Source organism: Osmia lignaria, chromosome 9 (assembly GCF_051020975.1).
Source record: "Osmia lignaria lignaria isolate PbOS001 chromosome 9, iyOsmLign1, whole genome shotgun sequence".
Classification (NCBI taxonomy): domain Eukaryota; kingdom Metazoa; phylum Arthropoda; class Insecta; order Hymenoptera; family Megachilidae; genus Osmia; species Osmia lignaria.
The window spans coordinates 5,538,957-5,551,236 of NC_135040.1; the positions used below are offsets into that span (position 1 = coordinate 5,538,957).

Genomic DNA, 12,280 nt, shown 5'->3' on the forward strand with positions numbered 1-12,280 from the left:
GTTTGATATAAACGAATTGCGTAAGGGGGCCGTGTTATTTAAAGAGAGTACGTTCTATCGTCCAAACAGGTAAGAGGAGATCGTCCACCTTTCCAATACGTGACACTGTGCAAACTAAAATATTTCATTCTATCGGACACGCCTTACACCCGGAAGCCTGAAATTTACATATTTCACCCGATCGATCAAAAGATTTCGTCCCCTTGTTTATCATGCGCGAGAATCTTCGTTTGCACAGTGTAAGCAGATATCCAGCGAGCAGGTTCATACGTGAAAATGTACACCATACCGGTAAAACGATACGGCGAGAGACAAATTGAAACGAAATGAGAAACGAATGAGAAGAAAGAAAGACGTATAGAACGATCAAGGAGCAAATGATTCATAAAACGATCGCGTCGCGATCGAAATGGCACGCGCGGACGCGTAACAGTTACTCCGTTAACGATGGCTATATCGAGCTACATTCTGCGTGCATGCACGTAACAGAGTTGCAAGGAATGGTAAGTAAATTGGTGGAAGCGCAATAGCGTTGGACAGAGAAAGGTTACCGCGTACAAAGACGAAGGAAAAAAAAAGAGAGAAAGAGAGATCGAGGGGACGGTACGTCACTTCCGGTCCATTAAGAGCAACACGGGGGTCAGCGGTGTTGCACGCAGGGAGCTAATTACAAGAAAGATAGTGGCTCTCATTCGAGGATAGTAGAACGAACGAGATTTCTCGATAATCGATAATCATATTTTACTCCGTTTTCACTTCCCCCTACAATCTTCTTTCATCGCATTTGTGGGTGGCTGAGTGAAAGCGATATAGCGAGGCGATCGATCATTTATACAGGATGCTTCAAAAAGGTTGCCAATCGTGAAGACAATAGATTCTCTATGGAAACAATCTAGTTTTGTTTTAGCAGACGCGTGATCGGATGAATCGCGACCCACAAGATGCGAAGCGGTAAAAGACTTTTCAATTTCTTTAGTCACGGAGAATGTGCAGTTTTTCCTTCCTTCCTTCCTTCCTGAGACAAGAACAAATGATTACCTGATTTGCGTGTGATAAGCAGGAGCCGTGTGTTCGGTGTGCGTGGTCAGGAGTTCGGCTGGAACCGGGTCCATGTCGATCGGTTGAATCCTCGATATCGCGATAGGCTGCACCTGAAATACGCCGGGTGTTGTCGGTGAAGGTTGTGGACCTAGCAATGAGACGCGTACCATTTCCCTACCTTCGCTGTAAAAGAAAAAACAAAAAGAAACATTTTAACCCTTTCGAAGTTGCGGTATGAAGAAGAGAAATTCGATAATGATATTAACTCGAACTATCGGTACGGTGATATTCCGGTGGGATCGAATATAACGGTACAGCTATCGAGCGACCAGGAAAGGTCGTGAAACTGTAGCACGAAAACGCGATTAGCTAATGGTAATTTATCACGAGCAACTTTCTTCTTTGGTAACGCTCTTACAATCATCGACTATTTCGTTGCCCTCACGTGTTGCACGAATGGCACCCTGCCAAAAGGGAGTGCTGACACTTGCCAATTTCTTGGATTACTCGATCATCGAATAGATAATCGCTCACGTGGATAACGTTAAGTGGATACCATTGATATGGTTATACTTTCTTAAATCTCTAGAGGCTACCATCGTCAACGGGGCTCAGCTGCAACAGAAAGTTTGACCGCGCTTCTTCGAAAACCTCTCTGGTAAGTACTGGAAAGGCCTCTTCCTAAGATTCTTTGCTGACCGATTCTAACTTCCGTTCGAGTGAAAACGAAAGAAAAAAGCGGGGAAGGTAGTTTCACCAAGTAACAAGAACGAAAGAAATTGAAAGGACCTGAAGAAACAAAGCTCCGAGTCTGACTTGAAACCGGTTTCTCATCGTGCCACGGTCACGCGCGACTTTTCATCCTGATGCAGCCGGTTACGAAGAAATCGATCTTGCGACGATAATACGCGAGCGTTACGCGCGTTCAACGAGAGAAATCGACCCACGTATGTGCGCTTAATCGAGTACTAGATTGCGTTTAAAGAGATTTATGAAAAAAAAAAGAGAAAAGAAAAACAGACAGAGGTACAAGGAAAGCGTTTACGATTTTATTCCAGTAATGTCTCTGGTCCGCTATACTGTGGCCACTATTTTTCCCCTAACACCCACATTCGATGCTTTACTTTGCTAGAACGTGAGCCCTGACGTCATCGAGCAGTTAAACACCTACTGTACGATTTAAAGTTCAGACCTTGAGCTCGTGATATCATCCTGTGCCGATGATTCTCGGTATGCCAAAACATTCCTGTGTATTTACCGTGATTTTTCAAGTCCTCTTTAATCTATAGGTAATCTATAGGTAACCTCACGAGGATGAGGCCATTGAGAAAAGAATTTGAAACTATTTATATATTGAAACCTTGATCAATGGATTTATGTTAATGTTGGGTTTATCATAAATTTATGTTGAATCAATTAGAAGGTCGATAGGGCAATCGATTAACGATATCTAATTACGTAAGAATGATTTGAAGAGATCGTTTAGTAAAATATTAACCTAGTTTTTCAAGGATGATAATATTTTTTTATATTAGAAAGATACTTGAGAGTATTGGCATCGATCATTCGACGAGCAAGGGGCGGATAGTCGGTGGATACGTGGGCGCCATTGCGTCTATAAGCCGACGAGGTCGATTCTCTTCTACTCGATTGCGAAGAAGAACGGTCAATGATACGAAGAAAATAAAAATGCTGAGTATTTGAATCCCTAAATGGAGTATACGATAATATACTGACAATCAGATGAAAGGACGAAGAATTCAAAGGAGAATCGTCCTTGGTGGTTGGCCATCGAACTAGCGATAAAGAAAATCGTGTCAAACGATTAGAAAGTCAAGCAGAACAAGATTTAACGAGGACGATGGATTCAATAAATATTCCTGTCGATCCGTCACGCGGCGTAAATTATCGGTTCGGCATTGCGAACCGGTCAAGATTAACTCGGTTCGGTGTTTTCCATTTTGGAGAGCAACAACGAGCGTGTCTCGCTTTCTGCTCGAGCGTATATTTTTAACTCCTTACGCTCGACGGAATTTATGTAACGATATATAGCATGTATGCGATCGGTTGTGGGGGACGGGCGAGTGTGCGAAAAGTCAAATGGGATCGTCTCGAGTTTGTGCAGCACGACTCACCGCAAACACCCACACGCGTCGCATCAATTTGTATTCATAACCGGGAAGGAATTTATTGCTGCAAACCGGCCCTGTTTTCCTCTCCTTCAACCACGAAATAAGCCCAATTATTATTATTATCAATAAGCTTCATTAATTTATATCGACGAATCGTTAATAAGTAATTTGCATTTGATTATTGCTCACGTAAGTTTCGTATCGAGTACCGACCGTTTAAACCTCGTGAAAGTTTTTACGAGCGTGAGATACATCACGTACCGTGTAAACGGGAAAAAGTCGGTAATTAGACTAAAAACGAATGTTTATGTATTTATAACGTACTCAAGTTTATTCGACAAAAAGCGCAGGACAGGTTTGAAATCAGTATTCGACATCAGCGACACGTAATTAGACATGCCTGTCAGGCATGACCGAGCAGCGATACACTGCTTAAATTTATATTGTGACGAAACTGTGCAGAACAATCGTTCGATTGTTATACAACATCGAAACAAGTGATTTTTTTGTATTTCTCACTGCATTACAAAACTCCAGTTTCACGCACACATACAGGCATCGCTTTCTCGTGAACCGATTGCTTTCATGAAATTGAAAAAAAAATAACAAGTTTTAATTACACATCGGAATGTTGGATGAAAGGAAATCGTTGGAACTCAGTCAGACGATTCCGTAATTGTAAGTACGCGGATAACGCACATAAGATTCGTTAGAAAAATCATGATATCCAAGCAAAGAAAGATAACGACTACTATCTTTGCGAGCTGAAGATTTGACTTTATTTCAATCGATGATAAGGTTTGAAAAAATATTTTACTTTGCCAAGCTCGAGTTGTTCAGCGAAGCAAATCTACTTTCTAATAAAACCTCTAATCATTGAAGCCTTTATTACACATATATATTTAATTAAAATTACAATTTAATAAATGATTGTTTAAAAACTTGATATCAGTTTTATAATGTTGGTACGTGGCTCGGTTTGAAACATCTCTAGAAAACTAGGCTAGTCTGTATACATAAGAGGAGAGGATTGAAAGCAAAGCACCAGGTTAACGCGAAAACGTTACCTGCTCGAGTGGAGGTACCGGTTTTAACAAAAGGAAAATCCAAAGGTTCCAAAGAAAGGGTCGGTAGTGTGTCAAGATGGCTCGTCGCCATGGTAACTGGCCAGAGAGTACTTTGCTCTCTTTTGCATTTTCTCCTTCTCCCTTGTAACTACGACGTTTCTCATCTTCAACTTCCCCTTTTTATTACATTAGTTTGTCCCGTTAAACGAGCTTTTCCAACGAGGGATCGATTGACCAGAGTAAAGTACGATACACGATTCTCGTCGACGCGTAAAACCCGGAGCGCGCGAGACGCAACGATAAAACGTACGCCAACTAATCTCCCATCGTTGCGCTTAAAATAGTATGAAAAACGAAGGGATGATGGGAAGAAAAGTCGTCGAGTCGACCTCGATTCGATTCGATCCTATTGAAAAGGGGATTATACATCTCCCCACCGAATCGTTGCGTTCTCGTCGCAGAAATGAATTTACTTATCCGTCTATTTGCGTGGACAAGCGTTCAAGAAACGTACCTGACAGATGAGAATCCGTCAGCTTCCCGTTGCCGCGGCTCGGGAACAATGACGTGATGCTCCTGTAAATACTCCTGGCATGCAAGTTCTTTTTACCCGGCGACCTTCGGTCAAGTCCAACCGGTGGTAATATCAGCCGATATATAAAACCCTAGACACTCGCGAAAACGAAAAAGGCTGTTGACCGTTGCCCGGGCACGACACGTACTAAACTTCGACCGTTCGGCGAAACGGAGCAGCTACGAGTCGCGAAATCGATCGTAAATCCTCGGCACCACGCCTGTGCGTCTGTAAACCTCCCTCGCTCCACCTGGTCACGCTCCAGACTGAGCGACAAAGCAAACGTCGTATGGGACAAACAGCGACTGTGCTGTACTCTAGCGGCCATTTCGCGAAACTCTCTCTTATACACGCCCCTATACAGTTTTCAATATTTATTTCATAACTTTTATTATTTCCCTACATCAGAGATGTATAAGGAACCTGTAAACTATTTCCAATCCCTGTCCTTACTCTTCAAGTAGCTTACGGAAGACGATATTCCTCGTCTGTCAGAATTTATTTTAGGGGAAGAGAAAACTCCCTTGGACAAACTACCCTTACTGACTTACTGTCTTGTTTAAATGTACAGCAGTCTTCAACTTGAAATAATGTTAGATCGATACTGGTTTTCATTTGCATGGCTACAAGATACGTATCGCGAATAGAGATTCATATTTGCTAATGTGCAAATTTTTGTATGACGTCATATCTTATCCGCAAGTAGCCATGGCGTGTTTTAAAACCTTTACCATTTATGTTAACGTACTACTTTTTGCTTTAAGGATCCTTGTTCGAGAGATGCTTACCGAAAGCGTACTCATAATTTTTAAAGAGAGATTGCGACATGACCACTGGTTTTCGTCTTTTTACAGCAAAAGGCTGGATATAAAAAAAAGATCTTTTTAAAACTGTTTGTCCATATTAACGAAACCTGATCCTGAATGTGATAGTGACGTTGTCGAAAAACGACATTAAGTATTCCGAGCGTGTGCACCGTCGTTTAACCGGATCAAACGCGATAATGATCGTACCGAGCGATAAGTAGAAGTCTATTAGGAAGACCGCGCGTGGGCGGAAGTATCTAAATCGCTAGACTACGCTTTAGTAATGTCTAATTCCCCAGCTTCGTTGATAAAAAGCAATGTCGATCTTCGATACGAAAAAGTAAAATAAAGCAACAAATAAATAATGTAAAAATTACACAGTATTCTCTTGAAAATCGTCGCGCCTTTATCCCCACTACATTGCATAGCTGTTCGCTCGATAATCGCGGATGACTCAACTATGAAGGTGAGTCATCAAAGAAAAGTAAAGTTCTCGTATTGTTATTTTGTTATTATAAAATTACTTTAATTGAATTGTTGAAATTCGTACGATAAAAATGCTACTAAACATGAATATTTAGAATGTTGCAAGTTAAACGACCTACCCCCTTGCCAGCTCGTAAGAGAATGCTGCCTATCGGCAGGGGTCGCGTCACGTGATCGACCCGACGAGCTACGCGCATGCGCAAACGAGTGTATAAGAATATGGCGCGAAAAGCGTCGTTTACTTACTCGGTATCAGGTACAGGAGTGATTATCGAGGGTACGCGTCCATTGTGGTCCAAGAAACGATTGATCTCTGGCTCTTCTTGAACAGGTGTCTCGTATACCAGAGTTTCTACCATCGATCCTTTGCTCGAACCGAAGGAAACTCTGCAAAGAATTACACACGCTGTGTACAATATTTTCATTTCAAATCGAGAGATGATTTGTTACAAACTGGCGGCAGCAAAAGGACAACCATCGATGCAAAAGAAAAAGAGTATCAGTCTCGTGTGGAAAGCGGTAAAAATAGTTGCCGTAAACCTCAATTTCCTATCGCGTGACAGCACTCGAAGCGAGTGAATCGGACACTCGGTAACCGCAACAGCGGGCGGTCCGATATCAAAATCGAAATCCCGCGATCGAGGTATCGAATTACGGCGATCAAGCGCGGCCGAGATTAAAGCTGCGATCGTCTATCTTACACGATGTACGCACAGGTTAGCGTAAGTTCAAAAAAATGGGGTTCTGATCTAGACTCGAACGGGTGACGGCACAGTGCTGCCACGTGGCGAGAAAATTACTCAACGAAGCTGCACTGGACAGGGTAATACAGGGATACGAGGCAAAGGAGATGCGCCAGTCACGTGGCTCCTCAGTGACATCCTCCAAATACTATCATCGTTCCTGTTGCAATCTGTACAGACCTTTTCCACTTACATCTGATCTGTGTCACCAACTCGAATTGTTCCCGATGACGTAACGGTAATTGCCGATCATCCACCCACGCATCACTTTCTCGTTTTCTATCTCCAAAAGGCGAATTTCTCCATTTGGAGTAATTTTATATCACAAGATACGCGATACAATTAGTAACGAAGATTGTATTTAAAATGAAATGAAAAGAAACAAGGATACTTATCGAATAATACATTTACTGTAATGTACAATAAAAAAATGCAAAGGAAATCGGGTAGAAAATTGTTTTTCAAACAACCTTCGGATAATTTTAACGACTTCACGGTTGTTTTAATAGTAGGAATTTGGTCCACGTCAAAAGTACTGAATAGTTTCATCGAACAGCTAATCAAGCAGAGTACCATGTGGGAGAGAAGCCTCCTCCCCTTGAACGTCATCGTATAATGGTGGAATTTGTTTGAGATTCGTTCGAAGGTTGTTTCGTTTATCGATAATTAAGCTCGCGTTAAAATTTCAAATTTCTAAAAATATATTAGTCAAATTCGTGACACTAATCAGCGTGTATGATTCCAAATTTAACGTAGAAACCAAATAGATGACAGAAGATTAAAATGAACGGAAAATTGCGTGAAACAACGTCACGTTAGAAGGATAAGCTCAAGTTTTCGAAGGAGTAGGTAATACCGAGTAGAAGGTCTGTAACGCGTTAGCCTTTGATTCGAAGAGGGACCAGGAGACGTGGAATGGCCGTGACCTAGCCAACACGTAAATGTCACGAAAGCTTCAGGAAGATGCGTCGTAAAAGACGAGATATAAACCGGTATGGTATAACCATCCTCTACCTCTATCTACGAATAACGAGGACTTCGATCGTGTGTGTTTTGCTTCCCAAAGTGTCGTTCAATGAAACGTATTTATATACGAATCATTAATCAAACTTTCTTTTCGGCAGCGATACGATAATGTCAGCATTTAGAGAAGTTAAAGAAACAGTATGAGTCATCTTGACTAATCGTCAGCGAACCGTAATCTCTCGTTCTCTCTCAAACACGAGAGACGTTGTTCTGGTTAGAAATAGAAAAAGACGGGCTCGGTACTGTTTTTCGACCTGTCAGGTAAATTTAACTCGAGCAATGCTTTCGAAAACATTCTACCTTGACAGTGAAAGATTCGTTACGATTTTCTACTACCGTGGCGTGTTGAGCTGCGTGTTGAATCAGCGCGCGTAAATCATTTTGATCTCTCATGTTTTCGACGCGTCTTTTTCTCTGCACTTTCGACCACATGATTTGAACGTTTTATCAATGGAAAGCTTATATCAACACTTTGAGAAGCATTTTAAACGATAAAAACATTCGTATTATTCTTCTTTGTTCAACAACGCTAGGAACTAGGAAGTGATATCGCGATCGAATGAAAAATTAAACAGGCGGTAGTGTATTTGTTAAGCTTTATCTCCGTAGATAACTATGTTAAAGTGAAAAGAACGATAAGACGGATCGTTCAAGGTTAGAATGATAGGCGTCGGTGGAAAATTGCCAGAAATAGCAAAGAATCCGTGAGAGTTAATCGGTCGCGCGAGTTTGATATACCAGAGGAGAAGGTTAAAGACCTGGCGAACCAAATTAGAAAGGTGGTCTAGAATCACCTTTGAACTCTTTGCTACGTCATTATCTCTATCTCTAGCCCCGAATCAGCACAGTATTGCTCCTTTAAATGGCAAGATTCCTACCTTTCCAACCGACAGCTTGCCATTCTATTATTCTCTACTATTGGACTACAACGCGTCTCCGTTCGTATAATGTCGTGTTCCCTTACCTTTTCAGACTAGTGTGCTTCGCCCCGTTGAAGATTTTATTCTTCCGATCGCTTCCAACGGTGCTAGCATCGCTGTTGATGCTATAAAGGCTGTCATCCTTGGCAACTTTGGACGCGTGCAAAGTCGATTTTTTCACCACGGTTCCGTTATGCTTCGGACTTTCGCTGGTCATCGGATGTTGTTCGTCCTGGACCTGTTGATCGCTACCATGCTCGTCGATCTTCGAGACGATCATGGTTCTGGCCGTGTCGGTGTACTTTTTCGGTGAAACGGTGATTACGTTGCCAGGTGGTGGCCTCGTGGCGAACGAACGCTCTTTCGGACTCTTCTGCAACTTGTTAGTACGAAAGTTGCCTTGACTCGAGTCTCCCGGCGGTGGCTTGTCCTCCGTTGGAAGCATATACGACAACATCGTCCTCTCGCCGTTCACCTGTGGAAAAAAAAAAACCAGCCAATTCCGACGACCATGAGTCGACTAATCACGCACCAACACCGTAACGCGACATTTTTCTGAAGTAAAACGAAATGTGTATCGTCTAAGTATCCTGACGCTCTTTCGCTCTGGGTTAGGTTTGCTCGAGCAAGTCTGCAAGGAGGTCGCGGTTGAATTACCAATTGGAACTAATTACACCGACAGCCGTGAGTTAATATCTGTTAACGCTCCAACGATCTCTATGAAACGCTTTCTTTTCCCTAACGGATCAACGTGGTCGTGTAACTGTACAAACGCCGCGATCTGCCACCTTGCCGTTCGAAAGAAATGAAATCTCATCGCGAACAATGCATCGATTCATCGAAAATCTCTTGTAGGATTAAGTATTATTCAACGGATGATCGCTGGTAGAACAAAAAGGTTTTGGAACGAATTCAATAGGTTCCTTAACGTCTAAATTTCTGGCAATGAACGATATACACAGGGGAAAGAAAAGTATGGAGAAGAATAGAATGTCGAGAAACCGTGACAAGAATCCATGATATTCGGATGATCATGCTCGACCATACTGAATCGTGTTCGATCTCAAAGGATGCGTCGAGGAGTAGATGCCAGTGCTATCGTAAAAGGCGTTCAAGAGGAAGAGGATAACACTGTTGAAAAGGACAACGCCATTGTGACTTACGTGTATAGTACAATTCTCAGGTACCTACATTATATGTAGAATAAGAGGAAAAAAAAATAATAAACTGAATACCTATGTTTTATGAGTTGTTAAAAATTTCATAAAAATAAAAACAGGCTTCCCTTTCTCCCCCTCGTTTTAGACGGATACTCCTTTAATTATATTCCCGATTTGCCTTGGACACGTAAACGACGACAACGCACGCGACTGTGTACAACTCGTGCACGGTTTGATCGTTTTCGGGGAGCCGCGCATTATCCAGGAAGAAGAAAGAGAGAAGGAATCGATCGTACACGGAAGAAAGGCATTCGAGCACGGCTGCTCCGAGAACGACCGAATGCAACTGGCGAGGGACCGCGAGCAGAAAACCGACCCAAAGGTTAAAGAGAAATGGCGGCCTAGGACGTTTATACGTATACCTATACTACTGTATTCCAAAGTTCTACGAGCTTTTGCCTGGTGAAACGCCTAAACTCGTTCGAGCTTCCTCGGTTCGATTACACGAGCCAGCCTGCAATATACATACATCCAACCTCTATATCGGAACGGTCTCGTTGCTTTTCTACATATATCGACTCGCTTTGCAACGATCGAGCCAAGCCACGTGCAACTTCCAAATCGCACTCCCTTTCCTCTTCCCTCGTTCCCTTTTTCCAATGCACTCGAGGGTTTGGTTATACGCTGCGCGCGTAAAACTTTCATGCTCTCGACAATTTTAGTTCGTACTCGCGATACAGGCTGTCTCAGAATAAGGTGTGCGACTTTCAGTTTTTTTCACGTCAAAGAAAGGAGACAGGAATTTTTAATTCACATTTAAATGTTAATTTAAATTAGGAAACGAAAGACGGAGTAGCATTTTGCTCTTTAGTATACTTACGCTCGTACCAAGAAGCTCTCGAGACGATGCTTTTCAGGAAAGTCGCCTGTTGGACTAGCATTTGGCCACCTGAAACACAAACGCGATATTTTTTGTTAATGCATCACGTACTGCAATACTTTGTATCTATTGAAACGAATTTCTTCGTGTATTTTGATATACGCAAGAAAATAGCCCAAGTAAAAGGCTCATTATTTGAGAACGGACGAGATGCACCCTCTGTACCCTATCTTCAACCCTAGCCTGTTCATTCACCATTCTTTTTCTAACGTGCAATACGTCAGCAGGCGTGGCACGGGAGGAACGGGAGAGGAAGCGATCTCGCCGGTTGAATAGGCACCTGTTTTCGCAGACAGGTGACACGAACGCATCCACACACACAAACACAACTTAAACCTGTATGCAAACGCGTGAGAATCTCGGGAATAGAGCGAGGGCAATGACTCATAGGATAGTGCGGGTGCGACGACAGACGAATGTCGACATCGAATGCAAGAAGCTTCCTCGACGTCTTGAAAAAGAGTACCTTCGACCGTCTGCCTAAGCTCTCCTCCGCGTCGCATCACCGCAGGTACAGACCTATCTACTCCAGGGAACCACCCTTTAGAAAAACGCGCTATTCTTTCATGCGTTTTCGCGTGTCTCGGTTCATTCCTCTATCCCATTTTCTAACGAAATTGTTAACACGTCTGTCTACTTGTTGATACGCTCGTAAACTGTTTGCAATAAGCAATTACAAGTACAATGATCGCGCAGTAGATCCGCGACTACGTTGTACGCCAATTGAATGTAGTTCGGTGCATCCAGTTGGTAAATTGATAAATTTGCATGACCCGCTATTCACGGACAACCGTCGTTTCGCGACGCACCAACGATCATGCTTGAATTCTTCTCTCGAGTTACGAGGATCGCACGCGATTCGTCTTGTCCGCTTCGACAAAGATCTATACGATTCAGTTATTGCAAACTTGCAAATCTATTATATTTCTACCGGTATCGTTCGCGTTGTCGATGTTCGTAGGAAAAATATACGACGAGATTCAAGTTGCGGAGCACGAAATTGTACTCCTCGCGTTCGCTCAATTCATCGATACGAATCGCATTTATATACTTTGCGATTCTTACGTAACGCGTGGGACATCGACAAAATTCTGCTGTAAATAAAAAGTTCCCCTTTAGCAAACTTTTCAGACACCTCTTACGTTCACGCCCACGTAATCTGAATACTCGGAAACTCGTAGTGTCCTTCAAGTAATGGTACTAGAATTTATTTTACCCCTCTCGTTCTTTGTTGCAATCGCGTGATTCAACTTGAAATATATTAAAGCTCAAGTGCGTTTGACAAACAATCCGAGCTATTTCTTCTCTCGAGAAAATTGACCGCGTAAAACTCAGGGACACCCCGTATACTCGATTAAATTTGAAGTTCCATTCACGAGGTTGCA

General features: G+C 42.5%; 1 protein-coding gene across 4 annotated transcripts in view; it reads right to left on the reverse strand.

Annotated features, from left to right (window-relative positions):
* Window positions 1–12,280, reverse strand: part of LOC117607535 (uncharacterized) — a 31,453-nt gene that overhangs the window by 7,821 nt on the left and 11,352 nt on the right. For 2 of the 4 annotated variants that reach the window (XM_076690119.1, XM_034331336.2), the window contains exons 2-5: window positions 10,836–10,904; window positions 8,840–9,270; window positions 6,353–6,493; window positions 1,039–1,224 (exon numbers count right to left, since the gene is read on the reverse strand). In XM_076690119.1, coding sequence (XP_076546234.1) covers window positions 1,039–1,224; window positions 6,353–6,493; window positions 8,840–9,252 — 740 coding nt within the window. In that variant the 5' untranslated portion in view covers window positions 9,253–9,270; window positions 10,836–10,904. The remainder of the gene's footprint in view (window positions 1–1,038; window positions 1,225–6,352; window positions 6,494–8,839; window positions 9,271–10,835; window positions 10,905–12,280) is intronic. The other 2 variants (XM_034331352.2, XM_034331360.2) reach the window with 2 other exon arrangements.